The following is a 19,060-nucleotide window of genomic DNA, read 5'->3' as shown; positions in this document are numbered from 1 at the left end:
TCTATCAGTTGGGAGAACAGATGAGTAAATGCCAGTGTAAGAATAACAGCACTCAGGAGGCAGAGGCAGGCAAATCTCTGTGAGTTCAAGGCCAGCTTAGTCAACAAAGTGAGTTCCATCCAGGGTAGGCTCCAAAACTTCAGAGAAACCCTGTCTTGAAAACAAACAAACAAACAACAACAACAACAACAACAATAAAAACATACATTCAACAACTGAAAGAGCAACATGGCACCACCAGAACTTAGTGATCCTCCAGCAGCAAGACTTGAACATTCCAACACAGATGAAACACAAGAAAAAGACGTTAAAAATAACTTTATGAAGATGATAGGGGCCCTTAAAGAGGAAATGAAAAATTCCCTTAAAGAAATTGAGGAAAAGGCAAAGAAAAAAATTGGAAGAAATCAATAAATACTTTAAAGAAAACCAAGAAAAAACAATCAAACAGGTGAAGGAAATGGTTCAAGACTTGAAAATTGAAAAAGAAACAATAAAGAAAACACAAACCGAGGGAATTCTGGAAATGGAAAATCCGGGTAAATGAATGGAAGTACAGATGCAAGCATCACCAACAGAATACAAGAGATGGAAGACAGAATCTCAGATGTTGAAAATACAATAGAGGAAATAGATTCATCAGTCAAAGAAAATGTTAAATCTAATAAATTCCTAACACAAAACATCCAGGAAATCTGGGACACAATAAAAAAAAAACCAAACCTAAGCATGATAGGGATAGAAGAAGGAGAAGAATCCCAGCACAAAAGGCACAGAAAACATATTCAACAAAATCATAGAAAACTTTTCCAACCTAAAGATATGCCTATGAAGGTACAAGAAGCTTACAGAACACCAAATAGGCTGGATCAAAAAAAAGTCTCCTTGCCACATAATAATCAAAACACTAAACATACAGAATAAAGATAGACTATTAAGAGCTGCAAAGGAAAAAGGCTAAGTAACATATAAAGATCTATCAAAATTACACCCAACTTCCATATAGTTTATGGATACTATAAACCCTAGAAGGTCCTGGACAGACATTTTGCAGACACTAAGGGACCATGGATGCCAGCCCAGACTACTATACCCAGCAAAACTTTTAATCACCATAGACTGAGAAAACAAGATATTTCATGACAAAACAAAATATAAACAATACTTATCCAAAAAAATCAGCCCTTCAAAAATTACTAGAAGGAAAACTCCAACCTAAGGAAGCTAGCTACATTCATGAAAACACAGGCAATAGATAATCTCACAGCAGTAAAACCCAAAGACGGGAAACACACAAACACTACCACCACCATCACCAAAACCAAAAAATAACATTAATTAACAATCACTTGTAATTAACATTTTGTAATATCAATGGACTCAATTTGCCAATAAAAAGACACAACAGAATGGATACAGAAACAGGATCCATCTTTCTGCTGAATACAAGAAATATACCTAAAAAAAAAAGAAATATACCTCAACTTCAAAGATAGATATTACCTCAGAGTAATAGGTTGGGAAAAGATTTTCCAATCAAATGGACCTAAGAAACAAGCTGGAGTAGCTAGCCTAATATCTAACAAAATGAACTTCAAACTAAAGTTAATAAAAAATATGGAGAAGGAGATTTCATATTCATTAAAGGAAAAATCCATCAAGATGAAGTCCCAATTCTGAACATCTATGTCCCAAATACAAGAATACCCACATTTATAAAGAAACAATACCTATGCTTAAACTACACATCAAACCCCACACATTAATAGTGGGAGACTTCAACACCCCACTCTCACCAATGGACATGTCTGTCAGATGGAAAAAGAGAAACAAGGGAACTAGCAGATGTTATGATTCAAGTGGACTTAATAGACATCTACAGAACATCCAAACACAAAAGAATATACCTTCTTCTCAGCACCTTAGGAACCTTCTCTAAAACTGGCCACATACTCGGTCATCAAGCAAAACTCAACAGATACAAAAAAGTTAAAATAACCTCTTTAACTCACCATGAGTTAAAGAGTTCAACAACAACACAAACTACAGAAAACCTCCAAGCTCATGGAAACTGAACAACTCTCAACTGAACCACCATGGGTCAAGGAAGGAATAAAGAAAGAAATGAAAGACTTCCTATAATTCAATGAAAATTAATCATTGTGGAGCACTATGAAAGTAATGTTAAGAGGAAAGTTCATCGCACTAAGTGCCTACATAAAGAATTTGGAAAAATACCACAATAGTGGTTTAACAGAACACCTGAAAGCTCTACAACAAAAGGAGGCAAATTTATCCAGGAGGAGTAGGTGGCAGGAAATAATCAAACTCCTGGCTGAAATCAATGAATCAGAAACAAAGAGAACAATACAAAGAATCAATGAAACAAAGAGTTGGTTCTTTGAGAAAGTCAACAAGATAGATAAACCTCTATTCTATCTAACCAAAAGGCAGAGAGAGAATACCCAAATTAACAAATTCAGAAATGAAAAGGGGGGCATAACAACAGACACTGAGGAAATCCAGAGAGTCATTAGGTCATACTTCAAAACTTGTACTCCACAAAATTGGAAAATGTAAAAGACAATTTTCTTGACAGGTGCCACACACCAAAATTAAATCAAGACCAGATAAATAATCTAATTAGAGCTATAGCTCCTAGGGAAATAGAAACAGTCATTAAAAGCACCCCCCAAAATCCCAGGGTCAGATGATTTCAGTGCAGAATTTATCAGAATGTCAAAGAAGAGCTAATACCAATACTCCTCAAGTTGTTCCAAATAACTGAAATAGAAAGAACCGCCAAATTCTTCTTATGAGGCCACAGTTACCCTGATACCCAAACCACACAAAGATGCAACAAAGAAAATTACAGATCAATCTCCCTCATGAACATTGAAGCAAAAATACTCAATAAAATACTGTCAAACCAAATCCAAGACTATATCAAAAGAAATCATCTACCATGATCAAGTCGGCTTATCCCAGAGATGCAGGGATGGTTCAACATATGAAAACCTGTCAATGTAGTCTATCATATAAAGAAAAAGAACCACACGATCATCTCATTAGATGCTGAAAAAACCTTTGGCAAAATCCAATGCCCCTTCATGATAAAGGCTCTGGAGAGATCAGGGATATAAGGAATGTAGCTAAACATAATAAAAGCAATATACAGCAAGGGGACAGCAAACATTAAATTAAGTGGAGAGAAATTTAAAGCAATTCTCCTAAGATCAGAAACAAGACAAGGGTGTCCACTCTCTCCATATCTACTAGAGCAATACGGTAACAGAAGGAGATCAAGGGGATACAAATTGGAAAGGAAGAAGTCAAACTTTTACTATTTGCAGATGATATGATAATATACATAAGAGACCCCAAAAATTCTATCAGGGAACTCCTATAGCTGATAAACACCTTCAGCAATGTGGCTGAATACAAGATCAACTAAAAAAAATCAGCAGCCTTCCATATACAAATGATGAATGGGCTGAGAAAAAAATCAGGGAAACAACACCCTTGACAATAGCCAGAAATAATGTAAAATATCTTGGGGGTAACTCTAACCAAACAAGTAAAAGACCTGAACAACAAGAACTTTAAGTCTTTGAAGAAAGAAATCGAAGAAGATATTAGAAAATGGAAAGCTCTCCCATGCTCATGGATCAGTAAGATTAACATAGTAAAAATGGCTATCTTAGCAAAAACAATCTACAGATTCAGGCAAATCCCCATAGCTAAAACAATCCTGTACAATAAAGGAACTTCTGGAGGTATCACCATCCCTGTAATACAAATAGCATGATACTGGCATATAAACAGACAGGTGGATCAATAAAATTAAATTGAAGACCCTGATGTAAATCCACATACGTATTTATTTATTTTAGTTTTGTGAGACAGGGTTTCTCTGTGTAAAAGCCCTAGCTGTCCTGGAACTAGCTCTTATAGACCAGGCTGGCCTTGAACTCACAGAGATCCACATACCTCTGCCTCCTGAGTGCTGGGATTAAAGGTGTGAGCCACCACTGCCTGGCAATCCACATACTTATAAACACCTGATATTTGACAAAGAAACCAAAATTATCTTAGGGAAAAGAATAAGCATCTTCAACAAATGGCACTGGTCTAACTGGATAGCAGCATGTAGAAGAATGCAAATTGATCCATATCTATTACCCTGCAAAAACTCAAGTCCAACTGGATCAAAGATCTCAGTATAAATCCAGTTACACTGAACTTGATAGAAGAAAAAAATGGGGAGTAGCCTTGAGTACTTTGGCACAGGAAACCACTTCCTAAATATGACGATAGCACAGACACTGAGATCAATAATTAATAAAAGTGACTTCCTGAAATTGAAAAGCTTCTTTAAGGCAAAGGACATGGTCAACAAGACAAAACAGCAGCCTATAGAATGGGAAAAGATCTTTAGCAACCCCTCATCAGACAGAAGGCTGATCTCCAAAATATATAAAGAACTCAATAAATTAGACATAAAGATACCAAATAATCCAATTAAAAATAGGATACAGATTTAAACAGAGAATTCTCAACAGAAGAATCTCAAATGGCTGAGAAACACTTAAAGAATTGTTCAATATCCTTAGCTACCAGGAAAATGCAAATTAAAATGACTAAGATTAAAAAAAATACTGAGGACAGCATATGTTGGAGAGGATGTGAAGTAAGGGGAACACTCTCCACTGCTTGCACACCCACTTTAGAAATAAGTATGGTAGTTTCTCAGAAAATTGGAAATCAATCTACCTCAAGACCCAGGTATACCAATATTCGGCATATACCCAAGAATACTCAATCATACCAAAGGACACTTGCTCAACTATGTTCATAGCAGCCTTATTGCCCCTTGACTGAATAATGGATAAAGAAACTGTGGTAAATTTATACAGTGGAGTATTACTCAGCTGTAAAAAGCAATGACATCATGAAATTTGCAGGCAAATAGATGGTACTAAGAAAAAACATCATCCTGAGTGAGGTAACCCAGACGTAGAAAGACAAACATGGTATTACTCACTCATAAGTGGATGGATATTAGATGTAAAGCAAAGGATAACCAGGTTACAATCCACAGCCCCAGAGAATCTGGGTAACAAGGAGGATCCTAAGAGGGACACATGTTTTTTTTTCTGGGAAGAGGAAATAGATGAGATCTCCTGGGTAAACTGGGGGCAGGAAGGAGTTGGAAACATGAGTGACCTGGTTGGTTGAGTTGGGGGTGGGATGAAGGGAGAGAATAATGAAAGAGTTATCTTGATAGAGGGGGCCATTTTGAGGTTAGGGAGAAGCCTGGTACTAAGGAAATACTCAGGAATCCACAAGGATGACTCCAAGCTAAGACTCCAAGCAATAGTGGAGAAGGTGCCTGAACTGGCCTGCTATAATCAGATTGGTGACTACCCTAATTGTCAACAGAGAACCTTCATCTAGTAACTGATGGAAGCAGATGTAGAGATCCACAGCCAAGCACTGGGCCAACCTCCAGGAATCCAGATGACTAGAGGGAGGAGGGATTATAGGGCAAGGGGGGGGGATCAAGATCATGATGGAGAAACCCACAGGGACAGCTGACCCGAGCTAATGGGAGCTCATAGACTCTGGACCAACAGCTAGGGAGCCTGCATGGGGCTGACCTAGGCCCTCTGCATATGGGTGACAGTTGTGTAGCTTGATCTGTTTCTGGGGCCCCTAGCAGTGGAGCAGTGGGGTTGGGACCTGTCCCTGGTCCTTGAGCTAGCTTTGTGGAATCCATTTCCCATGCGGGGATGCCTTGCCCAGCCTTGATGTAGCAGGAGGAGCTTGGTCCTGTCTTAATATGATATGACATGCTTTGTTGACTCCCATGGGAGGTCTGCTCCTTTCTGAATGGAGGAGGAGTGGATGGGGGACATAGACAGGAGGTGGGGGAAGGGAATGGGAAGAAAAAAGGGAGGGGAAACTGTGCGGTTGGTATGAAAAATAAATAAAAAATTTAATAATTAAAAAATGAAATAATGAGGGCTAGAGAGATGGTTCGGTGATTAAGAGCACTGGCTGCTCATCCAGAGGACCCAGGTTCAATTCCCAGCACTGACATGACAGCTCACAGCTGTCTGTAACTCCTGCTCTAGGCCATCAGACACCTTCACACAGGCATACATGCAGGCCAAGCACCAATGCACATAAAATAAAAAGTTTAAATATGTAATAATGTAAAATAGGTAAATATTTTGGAGTTTACTATTCAACTCATTTATTTAAAACTGAAGAAGCAAGGTCTGGCAAGATGGCTCAGTGGGTAGAGACACTTGTCAAGCCTGGTAACCGGAGACTGACCCCTATTACTCGCAGAGTGGAAGGGGAGAACCGATCCCTTCTGAAGTCTACATGCTCTGCACACATGCATATGCACACATGCATATGCACACATGCACACACGTACTAAATAAACCAAGAATCGCAAATAAAACTTAGAATTGACAAAGCAGAAGTCTGGGTTACTTCCCTTTTACAAGGATATGTCACTTCCCGGTGGACTCAAGTTCAGGTTTTGCCCATGTTTACCACTGAGCTGGGTCACCTCTAGTTAGACACTGGGTGGATTCACTTTGAGGTTTGCTCTGACCTCAGAAAGGATGCTCTCAGCTGCTTTTTGCTTTTTTCAATGTTTTTTTTTTTCTGGCGATGAGGTGACCTGTGGAATAGTTGGTTGCCCTATTAGAGATATCTTTGAGTTACCACAACATCCCTGCTGTTTTCTGGAGCAACCTTAGGCTTCTTCCCTTGTGTACAGACAATCTCAGTGATCTTTGGGCCACTTGCATCCTAGGTGAAACCATAAGAGCAGCGGGCAGGGAAAGCAGCCTGTTCCTCTCAGGGTGGCACCTCTTCATGAGGAAGTTGCTGACTGTGGGCATGCCCTTTGTGTGGTTTTGGCTTCTCTCTCTCTCCCCTTACCAACTTTCTTGGCTTTCTTCTCTTGCATGGAACCTGTGACCCAGAAATAAGCAGGGGAAAAAGCAATCAAGGCCCTGGTTCTGGACCGAATGGCTGGTGGACAGAGCTGCCACTGTTTGCAGGGGACGGGTGGAGAAAGGATGGCAGCCTCTGACTTCCTGGCTGCATTCACCAGGTTTTAGCTGCTGTAACCCAGAGCTTAGGGAATGCACAGATGAGGTGGGGCCGGGCTTGGTGGCCTTTCTGGATGAAACACTGTGAGTCACGGGGAACAAGAATCCTGTTTTCTTGACTGTATCCATCTCTGTGTGCCAGGGTGTGGGGGAGAAGATGGGTTGTCACGCTAGCTTTGTTTTGGAGAGAGAGTTTGTAACAAGTCTGTTTCATCAGGAAGCAGACACTGCTGTTTGGGAAGTCTGAGAATCTTTTCATTTACTTGCTGGTTTGTAAATTTTCTTTGAAATGGAGAAATACCTATTCTTCAAAATAACCAAGTGATTTTTTTCTTTATGAAAGCTGGTTTGTCTTTGTTTTTCATATGCAACACTTCATAGATTTGCAAGTCATCCTTGTGTAGAGGCCACGCTAATCTTCTCTGTATCTTCCCAATTTTAGTAAATGTGCTGTTGAAGTAAGCATGTCATTTTATTATTAAACTCCAAGAGTTCTTTTCACATTCTGGATGCAAGTCTTTTAATGCATATGTTCTTACATAAAAGTTTGTCTTATTTTTCAGAGAGCAAGAGAGCAGATGACCTCAGAGGTCAGAAGAGAGCTTCAGGTCTCCTGGACCGAAAACTGATGTGGATTCTGGGAACCAAACTCAGGTCTTCTGTAGGAGCAGTATTTCCTTTTAATAATTGTCCATCTCCCCACCTGCCTTTGTTACATACATGATTTGCAAATATTTTGCTTCAAGTTTTTTTGTTTTGTTTTGTTTTGGTCCTCTTGGCTATTTACTTATTATACTTTTCTTTCTTCTTCCTTGGTTTTTAGAGACAGCATTTCTCTATGTAGTCCTGGCCATCCTGGAACTTGCTTTGTAGACCAGGGTGGTCTCGAACTCACAGAGATTCACCTGCCTCTGCCTCCCGAGTGCTGGGATTAAAGGTGTGCGCCACCACTGCCAAGCTCATACGTTTCTTTATAAGCAATGGAAGACAAGCAACTGCTAAAACTAATAATGTTCTCGGTGTCTTCCTTCTTTTGGATTGGGTTACAGAAAGAGCTACCAAAGGTGGAGAGGTGTCGGTGAGGAGTTCTGTGGTTACTCAAGGCTGGGGAAGTAGCTCAGTGTGAGAGCACTCACTTAGGGTGCAAGAGGTCTGGGGTTCTACCAAAGACACCACCATAACAAAAACTGGCTGTAACAGTGTAACACGATCTACGAAGTTAAATTTTATCCAGAAAGTTCTGCGCAAGAGTAAGGAGCAGACTGTGAGCTGCGGCCAGAAGAGCTGACTTGCGGGAAAAGATCCATTTCATAATTTTGGTTAACTTATCATCAAATCTACATGTGCAGACTTATAAATCATATGCAGGCTTTTGTTTTCTCCTCCGAGGTGAGCTCTTATGTATCCCAGGCTGGCCTCCAGCTAGCCATGCAGCAGAGCTCCTTGAACCCCTGGCAATCCTGCCTCTACCCGCCAGATGCTGGCATTACAGGTGTGGCAAACACACCCAGTTTATGCAACATTGGGAATCAAACCCAGCTACACCCCAGCCTCCTAAGCAGGTTTTTGTTTAATCCTTTTTGTAAATTGCAATATTGCTATAGACAAGGTGGACATAAGCTAAGAATTTTTCTCTTTGGGGTCCAAAAATGTAAAGAAAAGCCATTCTTTTACTGACTCGGGTCTAACTTCTAGGTTAGAGCAATGGCCAAGGAACAAGGGGCTCTGCTAATAGCTGTGAGTTGAAAGTCTGAGAAACAAGGTGGAGTTGGAAAAGGGAGCTGTGGAGAGGGAAAGAAGCCCTAGGGGACTTGAATCTGTCCCTGTATTTGGGGACAGGATCTGTCATGGCCCTCCCAGGCCCTACTCTGGGACTATGAACAAATAGACTAGATCTGTACCAGCAGCTGCTCAGAGAAAGCCTCCCAAAGGTGTCAGGATGAGTCTGGCTCCAGGCATAGCGATTTATTTAGTTATTTCATTTTGAGAAAGGATTTCTTTGTGTAACCCAGGCTGTCCTCAAATTTGGAATCCTCCTGCTTCTGCTTCCTGAGTTCTGGGATTGCAGGCATGAGCTGTCGCATCTGTCAGCCCTCTTGCAAACATTGAGCAGGAGTTGCTAGCCTGGGATACCCATACTTCTTATAAGAGCGCAGCGGGTTGGGAACCTATGGTATAATAGCAGTAAACCCTATCCTTTCTCCAGCCCCTCCACACTGGCTAGGTCACACATAGAGATTTTTGTCTTTTGGTGGTGGTGGGGTTTTGGAGATATGCGTCAGATACCAACACAGCCTAAGAAAATAACCAGCAACAGGGAGGAAGAGCAATGCTGCCCGAGACCCATGGCACTTGCCAGGCCCCTCCTGACTAGCTTGCCTGATTGCTGTCACCATGCCACCTTGAACTCTGTCTATGGGTTCTGCTACCCGCTGGGAGGGACGGACAAAGTCTGTTTATCCCGAGGCTTGGCAGCGGGTGAAATAGCCTGAGAACAAAGGTGCGTTCTGACATCCTAGAGCCAGTTGTCAGAGGAACACAGCCCCAAGGTGACAGAGCAGCCGGTAGACAGGGAAGTACACACAAGTCAGGGGCAGTCCCCGAGTCTTCCTCTGTTTACTGGCAAAAGCATGCTTTCTCAAGGCTGACAGGAAATGAAGTCTCCCTGGAGCTGGCCGGAACGCTGGCTTTGGAACCATGAGAGCAAATCTGAGTGCTGAGGGATTTAGTTAATACTCAAGCCATCTTGACAGACAAGCTGCCAATTTGGTGTCTTGGGGCCCATTGTTTTAGGTTAATGACTCCAGGGAGGGCACAAGTGTCTCATCCTGGCCGCCAGCAGTATCCTAGAGTATCCTATAACCATCCTGGCAGGAATGAAGATAATCTAAAGAGACACCTGTACTCTCCTCTCTGCAATAATGGACCTGAAGAAATTGTAATTTTCCTTAGGAGCTCCTGGGAGAAGGAAAATTCTGGGAAGCTGGTGCCAGCCAGAGGGCCTGTTTGCTTTCTGGAAAGAAATCTCACACAGTCTGGCAGCCTGTCAGCTCACTTTGCCGGAGAGATTGGAGTCCAGACGGTGATGATGGGCAGGACCACACCTTGACCAGGATTCCTTAGCTGAGCAGACTTCTTGTCCTCCATTTAAACCTGAGCCTCATGTCAGGACCCAGTGGTGGACTTCTGAGCTATCACAGGCTCTGACCTCTACAACTCCAGTAGCCAGAGTAGAACAAAGCAAACTGCCCATTACTCCCTTGGCCAGGCCTGCCTAGACCCCAGAGGAAATAGTCTGTATTAAGTTCAGTTGCAAGATGAAGTCTGCTGGAATGGCCAGCCCCATACTGGCTTAGTCAGTGCCCCTGTTTCCTTCCCATCCTCTGAAGCTCCCTATGAACCTGGAATGGGGCCCTATGTTCCTCTGAAAACTTGGCCCACCTTGGGGCTATGAGTGAAACCAGTGTCCTGACCCCAGGAAGGGTGGCACAAGGCTGGTGCCTCCTGGGGCACAGGCCCTCTGTGCAGGTTCTATCGGAGGGAGTCACACTTCCAGCTACCACATCCCTAGACTCCCAGCGACATAGCCAGCTGCAGAAGAGGGCAAAAGCAGCTAGGGTGGGCAGCAGCCCCATGTTAGGTTGATGAAGGGTCTTGGAGCAGGTTGGCCCTCAGGACACAGGACTCTCTCGAGGCCCCCGAAGCACAGATCTTAGGTGAATGTGGGTCTGGTTCACCTAGGTGCCTCTAGTTTGTGGACTAAGGCCAAGGATACCGAATGGTGTTCTGTGAGGAAAGAAGATGCGCAAGAGCCAGCTCATGCCCAGTTCCCTGCCCTTGCCTATCCTCCCTGATCCTTCAGCCTCAGGGTAGGAGACATCTGAGTTTACTGCAGAACTAAATCATGACCCTAGAGATAAAGGTAGGACCACCATGGCAGAAAATTGTCCACTACCACGCAGGTTGTTTAGGGTGCTCAGGGTCCCTCCTTCCCCAACAGAAGCTCCCTATCTCAAGTCCCACACATCTTTGCCTCTCTCTGTTCCTACACAGACACCACCCTGTGGGTAACTTAGCTACTAGATAGGATAGGCACTCCTTTCTGCGGGGTGATCACAGAATCTTCCAGCTCAGGGTCCAGAGATGGAAAACCTTCACCTTATATTCTTATTCTTTTTCCTTAAAGGGAATAATGACTTGGTTCAAGGCCATACAGCTTAATATTCTGACGTATTAATATTAAGGACAGTCATAGGCATAACTGATTAAATGAAATAAATAGATGTAAGCCCATGAACACACGAATAAATATACACAGAAACAAACAGCTGTGGAGGGGAAGCATTTATTGATAGAACCATCTCAGATTGCCACTAGGCAAAGACTACAGAACTAGTCATCTCAGTCAAAGTCTGGAGATATATGCTAAACTCAGGGGGTAAAGTTTGTATTATCTCCAAATAGCTCCCCTCAAATGTTTATTAACTATGAAAGGGAAAACAGTAGCAGTGATAGTGGAAAAATCCAGCAGATATCAGCTTAACCAAATGAATGATGCTCATATCATTAGCAATGAAGACCTTGTCAGCTATACCTGGCTTGACACCAGGAAAACATTACACTTCAGCTGCATTCTTACCCCAAACTGCATAGCTCAATCTGCATAGGAAAGTTACACAAACCCAAGTTGAGAGGTATTCATTGAAACAACACAGAAAACACATCATGGTCCCAAGAGATCAGGAAAGGCCTGGAGACCGGGACGTGACAGCCAAGTGTGGTGGGACGATGGACCGGGTCAGAACACAGACATGCGATGCTAGTGGTACTTTTGACCAATGTTAATTTCCCGGCTTCGATAAATGCATTATGGGCAATTTAAATCGATGGCGCCAGGTCTGAGTGTGGTGACACATGTCGGCCATCCCAGCATGGGGGTGCGGGGCAGAGTCAAGAGGAGCCCTATCTGGATGATACAGTGAGTCTGAGCTACAGAGTGAAACCCTTGTCTGAGAAAAACAATAAAGAAATTGCTAAGGTCAGAGGAAGCTAGCTGTATATTTTAATAACTTTTCTTTGAATCATAAGTTATTTCAAAATAAGGCTAAGAAATTTGATTCTTAGTAACTACACAGACCAAATGGCTTGTACCACACACACAGCCCCTAAGGGAGAAAATGACTTGTATGTGGAAGCCCACAGAGACAGGTGAATACATGGGAGCCACAGTCCAGACACCAGATTCCCATCTCCTGGCATCTATGAAAGGCATTTCTCTGGACTCCTGGCTGACCCTGTCCTCCTGGGGAGGGGCCCAAGGACTTTTCTCTTCTGGAGAATATCAGGGTGTGGAGTATGAGGCAGAGGCACATTCTTAGGACGGTCCTTCTATTCTTGTCAACCAGGATGTAGGGACCTGTCAGGAGCCCTGGGCTCAGCCTTACTGGATGAGGTCATTTCGCTCACTGTCACTGGCTAAGTCAGCACGGGCTCTGGCACATCTCTTGTTCTCAGAGTCCTGGCACTGCATCTGTGGGGACAGGGGTTCAACTCTCATCTAACAAAAGTCATCACCTTTTCTACTGCCACAACCCAAGCCTTGGGTAAAGTTTCCCCAAATACCCACAATGCCCAGACAGAGATGCAGGCAAGAAGGTAACCAGGGTCTGTCCTTAGTACTATTCTCTACTCAACCTGTAACACCATTTTTCTGCCACAAATGATATGGCCCACACAAGGCCACTGTTCTGGAGGTGGACACTGCTCATCTACTCTTTGAGAAATTGTACAAAGAGGGCTGGGGAGATGGCTTAGTGGGTAAGAGCACCGGCTACATAGACACGAGGCTCCGAATGAAGACTCTAGCATTTATGATAAAAAAAAATTTCTGGAGCTGGGCTGTAGTGGTGCACATCTTTAATCCCAGCATGCAGCAGGCAGAGGTAGGCGGATCTCTGTGAGTTCGAGGCCAGTCTGATCTACAAGAGCTAGTTCCAGGACAGCTAGGGCTGTTACACATAAAAACCCTGTCTCGAAAAACAAACAACAACAACAACAAAAATGCTGGGAATGGCCGTGTGTCCTCGAAGCACATTAAGCAACACTTTATATAACAGTAATTAACCTACAACTATCTCATATCCCACACTCCTCTTTCCACCTTCCCCCCCCTCTGTTGTGTCATGTTTTTACTCTTTTGGCTTTTTGAGGGGCTACCACTCAGCTCCCAAATAAATCACACAGAGGCTTATCATCAGTTGTGAATGCCCGGCCTTAGCGTGGCTTGTTTCTTGCCAGCTTTTCTTATCTTAAATTATCCCAACTACCTTTTGCCTCTGGGCTTTTATCTTTCTCCATTTCTGTATACCTTACTTTACTTCTTTTTTTTTTTTTGGTTTTTCGAGACAGGGTTTCCCTGTAGTTTCTAGAGCCTGTCCTGGAACTAGCTCTTGTAGACCAGGCTGGCCTCGAACTCAGAGATCCGCCTGCCTCTGCCTCCCGAGGGCTGGGATTAAAGGCGTGTGCCACCACCGCCCCTTACTTTACTTCTTTCTCCATGGCTTGCTGTGTAGTTTGGTGTCCTGAGGTCCTCCTCTCCTCCTTCTTTTGCCTCGTTTCTAGTTTCTACTTTGATTTATCCTGTCTGCCAGCCCTGCCTGTCCTTGCCCCCGCCTCGCTCTTAGCCGCTCATTTCTTTATTAGGACCATCAGGTGTTTTAGACAGGCAGCGTAACACAGCTTCAAAGTTAAACAAATACAGCATAAAACAAAAGTCGCACACCTGAAAATAATATTCCCCAATATCTCTAGCTCCCTCCCCTCTCATGTTTTGAGACAGAGTCTCACTATATATCCCAGGCTGACCTTGATCTTCCTCCTCCCCTCCTCAGTGCTATTCCAGGGATGCGCTGTGTCTGTGCTTTACCCGAGTCTTGTAACTGAAGTGATGTGTTTGTGGGACTAGCCTGTTTCAGCAAGCATGATGTCTTCACCAGCCATTCATAGAGCCTGTGCCCACAACTTGCCTTCTCTTAGAGTGAGATCAAACTCTGTTGCTCACATAAACAACATTTTGCTTATCCATTCGAGCAGTTGATGGAGATCAGGGCGCACTCATCTCTGGGCTAGTGAGAACAATGCAGCTATGAACATGGATGGGTGGGTAATTTGTAATATGTATTCATCGTGAATGTGCACATGGGAGAGTGCAGGTGTGAGCTGGAGTTACAGGTGCTCGTAAGCCAGCTGACCTGGATGCTGGCATCTGAACTGCGGTCCTCTGCAAGAGCACAGGCTGCTAACAGATGATAAGTCTTAGAGACCCTGGTTTCAATTCTTTTGGTGTTTACCTAAAGTGGAAAGGGTTGTTGGTATGGTAATTCTATGCTACTGCTACTACCATTCTTTGACACAGGGTCACTGTATCACAGGCTGGTCTGAGACTCATCATGTCACCAAGGATGACTCTGGGCTTCTGCTTCCATTTCCTGCCTCTAGGATTATAGTCATGCACCACCACACCCAGTTTCTTCTATTTTTACTTTTTTGAAGGACAGTAACACTCTTCTCACGGCAGCTGCGGCAGCTGCGTCATTGCGCCTTCTCCTGAGGTTTGGGTTTTGTTTTGTTTGGAAACAGGGTTTCACGCTGTGTCCTAGATTTGCTTGGAACTCACAGCAATCCTTCTGCCTTGGCTGCTTGGGTGCTGGGACACAGACTGGATCTTAAGTGTCTCTTGAAAGGTATTTATTGAGGCCTTGGCTCCCAGCTTAAAGCTGCTGTGGGTTGGGTTGGGGGTTCTTGAAGGGGTGAGGCCCACTGGAAGGAAGATTTGGAAGGAGATTTGGCCCACTGGAAGGAAGATTTGGAAGGTCTTTGGAAGGAGATTTGGGGGCCCTGGTCTCTTCCTCCTTCTCCCTTCTTATGTGTCTTCTCCACAAGGAAAGCTGCTTCACCCTAGTGCACACACTTTACCAGGATGCTCTCCCTCACCACAGGTCTTCAGAGCAACAGGAGGCAATGATCACAGGCCTGGACTTTGTCTCTTTATAAACTGCTTATGTCAGGGGCTTGCAGTCGTAACTGAAACTGAGTGACATACTCTCACGGGCAATACACGGGAGTTCCATCCTCCCCACATTCTCCTCAATACTTGTTTTGTTTCTATTTTGATTAATTGCCACCCAGACTCTGAATTACTGCCCCCTCTGGAGAGACCCACCCCACCCTACTCACTCTGGCTCTTGCTTCCTCTCCTTCTCTTTCCAGCTACCAGTGCCCTTTGCCTTTTGACTCCCACCATCCAAAAAAGCAAGCGAGGGAGAGAAAGGCCACCAGGTAAAGCAGGTCACGTGAGGAAGGAGTCACTAGGAGCCACTAGGAGTGCCCAGGAGCTCCTGGGGACAACACAGTGGGGCACTTATGGATTGGGAAGCTGGTCGTTCCCCCCCCCCCCCCCCATCACAAGCCTCAGGCAAACAAAACCATCCAGAAGGACAGCAGCCAGGTTAAGCTGGATGTCCATGAAGGCTGCAGCCAGTGAGTCTAACCTCCAACTCTAATGCAGGGAATAATTCCAGAACTGAAGGATGAGCTGGTTCTCAGTTTTAGATGCCCCGGGGCCAGGCACGGCAAGGCCACTCGAGGACCAGAGACAGGCAAGGTGCTAGCATAGGGATTCAGAGGGGGGGGGGCAGGCTCATTCACTCTCCATGAGCCCTGCATCCTCCACAGCTGCCACCCTCGACTGAGTATTCTCTTGCAGGAGTGACTTCCACTGCCTTCTCTCTATCTTGCTTTCCATAGCAGTTAGATTGGACTCTAAGAGCACAGATAGGGCTGGGAGAGGTGGTATATAGCTCTAATTCTCTGTATCTAGGAGGCAGAGGATCACTGTGAGTTCAAAGCCAGTCTGGGCTGTGCAGTGAGTTACACACTAGACAAGTTTATATCCTGTGACCTTGTCTCAAAAGAAAATGAAAACATAAATCATAGGCTTGCTATTTCCAGGGTCCTCAAAATATAGTCAACTCTTCAGAATACGTGCAAGCTGACCCTAGAGGCAGCTCTAGCCTCTTAACCTCTCCTGAACTCCACCTACCCAATCTACAGGGCTCCTGTTCCCAGGACCAGTCATATGCTCTTTGCTGAACAGGGCCATCCCTTGTCTCTCCACATTTGCCTCACATTCTACGACTCAATCCTGCTGTATCTCCAGATCTAGTTATTCCATGAAGAGAAGGGAGTTTATTTACCCAAAGTCACACATAAAACAAGCCAAGATTTAAATTTTGGCTTCTGACATCCAACACTAAGTAGGGTTCACGTTAACTCTCAACACAGCTGGTATGCCCCCCCCAACAGGCATCTCAGGTCTGCAGGTGGGACCCACACCCTAGCTGTCTGCAACGTAGGGCCAGACACATGTTTTCGATGATTGCTACTGTGGAGCTGAGGAAAGAGATAAAGAAGTAGGCGAGGCTGCTGTTAGCTGTCGCCCCCTCCCTTGGGAAGAACATAGTTTTTGCTGTTGCTTTTAACCCTCCCGGCCCCCTTGGGAGAAAGCTAGAACAGAGGCAGCTATGGGAGGTGGGAAAGCAGGAAATCAGTCCTTGGGGAAGCTCTTTCCAGAAAGAGCGTGCATCTTGACCTGCTATCACCTGGTCATTATCAAGAAACACCATATGTGTTTCCAATAACACAATATGTCAAGAGGCAAGGGCTTGTGAGTATTCTGCGCAGCAGAAAACAGGGAAAGGGAACAGGTCCACATCCAGACTCTGGTGACTTAGGGAACCCCTTCCCAGACTACATAGAGGTAGGTGGTCCCAGCGGGAGCCCCTGCCCACCAGCTGACACTTCCTACGGGAGTACGGGTCCCTTCATGAGTGTCGAAAGGCCAGCTTCTGCTTTTACTCCTTGCTTCCAACCAGCGTCAAGGAACAGCAGCTTCCTTTTGGAGAAACTGGGGCCTCAACACAGAGGCCCTTCTCTGTTGCAAGCTCCTTGGTGTGTGTCCATACTTGAGCTCAACAGACTACCACATTCCTTCTCTCCTCTGTGGCCAGGAAGTATCTCTGACTGTGTATCAAGACGGAATGGGGTTTGGCCTGCCCAGGGAAGCATTGACTCTCTTGAGAAACTCTATCTGTTGTGAAACTCAGAAAGGAAAAAGCAGTTGGTGACAACACTCTTTTCCATCCCTTCCATGCCACTCAGAAATTCATCCGCTCTGAGCCTGTGCTGAAAATGAACCTATAATTCCACTCTGTGCCTGGTAGGTTTGAGACTGAGTGTGACATTAACCCAGGCACTGCCAGGGACTGCTGGGGGGCACTGATGTAATGGAGTGTCCGTTCCTACCGTCTGTCTCCAGCAAAGCACTGTCACCTACCTCAGTCACGATGGTAGACAAAAAGACGTCATTGCTGTACTCCCAGCCATCCAGGCAGCTCTCCTGCTCCAACTGCCCCAAGTCCACGTCCAGTCCCGGTTCCAGCCCCAGCGCAGAGAAGTTGGCGATGGTAGCCAGTCGGTAGCGGCGGCAGCTCTGAGGCACCTGTCGTCCGTCCTTCGTCTCCAACGGGATGCTGTGGTTGCGCCACGCGCTGCTCAGGTTCACGGTGTCAGGCACCAGGCAACGGTGCTCCGGTGACCCTGCCAGGAACACGACTGACATCCCATTGAAGCCATTGGGGATAATGCTGGCGCTGAGGAGGAAGAAGATGAGGCGCTGGAAGGGGCCCCAGTCTCCTAGGAAGGCGGTCACCTCGTCGTAATCCCGCATGCTTCCAACCTTTCTTTCACAATTTGCACGAGAGGGTAAGAGGGGATCTGGAGATTGAGGCTCCCGGCCAGGGCCTTCCCCGTGTGGCTGCGTGCAAATGCGCGGCAGGTGCTGCAAATCTCCCAGGAGCTGGCGCGGAGCTGGGGAAAGCCGAGTCCTTGGGACCACACCCCCGTGCGGGCGAGGCACCTAGAGGCTAGTGGGTGCACCGAGAGGGGCGGTGCTCCCGGGTCGACTCCGCCTCCAGCTCGTTTCCACTCAGGGCCTCCAGCTAGGAATCTGCTGTGCAACGTGCCTGCAGCAAGTCCGGAGCTCCGATTTTCTCAGCTCCACGTGGGAGGGTGAGCAACAGGGAGGGGCCGCGTCCGGAGAGCAAGGTCTCTTAGGGGTTGACCCTGGCTTCAATGTCCGCGTCGTGCCAGGCCTAGCCCGGGGGTGGTGTCCGGCGCTCCACGGTGCCAGTCTGAAGTCTGAGCTCCGGCGGGCGGACGCGACACTTAATTAAATCCGTGCTCGCAGGAGACCTCTGTGGGTGACAGGAATGCCTCCTCTTCACACACACCAGCGTGGGAGCTCACTTCTGTGCCTTGGCGTGGCTCTAGCTCATCACTGGACAGCGGGGACTGAAGAAGTGTCCTTGAAACAGCAGGATCCTCACCTTGAAAAGAAGCAACTGTGGCCTGGGACACACGAAGTCGTGCTGAGTCAGAGACACGCCCTGGACAAAAAGGGCCCGGTCACAGGCCTCCGAGTTGTCCCTGTGTCCTCTTGAAAATTCCCTGGGGCCTTTATAGGAGACACCAGAGGGACGGATGCCCACTAGGGAGCAATGGAGTTGTATTTTTCACCACAACAGGGCTCTGGTGTTTGACCTTTTGCACTCTCCAGGCTCCCAGGGCTCTTTATTGCGGCAAGGTGCCAAAGCCTTTTGGACAGAAAAGCCTTCTATTGCAGAAAGGCCGGTTCCCTGTCCAGGAATCAAGGGAGTAAGGAAGAGAATGAGGACAAACTAGTGAGATTTGGCTCTCAGATCTGGCAGGGTGGCCAAAGGAGGGCCGAGACTGCCTTTTCCTCTCTGCTCAGTATCCACATCTAAGGCCCTGGGAACACTTTGTCCTAGCCCAGGCTGGAGCCTGTG

At 45.6% G+C, this 19,060-nt stretch overlaps 1 protein-coding gene and 1 non-coding gene across 2 annotated transcripts in view; both read right to left on the bottom strand.

The window, feature by feature from the left end:
• Positions 1 to 18,753, bottom strand: part of Slc22a4 (solute carrier family 22 member 4) — a 60,128-nt gene extending 41,375 nt beyond the window's left edge. The window contains exon 1 of the mRNA XM_038328391.1: positions 17,530 to 18,753. Within this exon, the coding sequence (XP_038184319.1) occupies positions 17,530 to 17,922 (393 nt within the window). The 5' untranslated portion in view covers positions 17,923 to 18,753. The remainder of the gene's footprint in view (positions 1 to 17,529) is intronic.
• Positions 7,496 to 7,602, bottom strand: LOC119813789. Its single transcript, XR_005285247.1, has one exon. It is a non-coding gene; the product is annotated as a U6 spliceosomal RNA (small nuclear RNA).
• Positions 18,754 to 19,060: the final 307 nt, after the last annotated feature.

This window comes from Arvicola amphibius, chromosome 4 (genome assembly GCF_903992535.2).
Source record: "Arvicola amphibius chromosome 4, mArvAmp1.2, whole genome shotgun sequence".
Lineage (NCBI taxonomy): Eukaryota > Metazoa > Chordata > Mammalia > Rodentia > Cricetidae > Arvicola > Arvicola amphibius.
The sequence above is the reverse complement of the archived record's forward strand: the minus strand, read 5'-3'. Positions and strand labels throughout refer to the sequence as shown.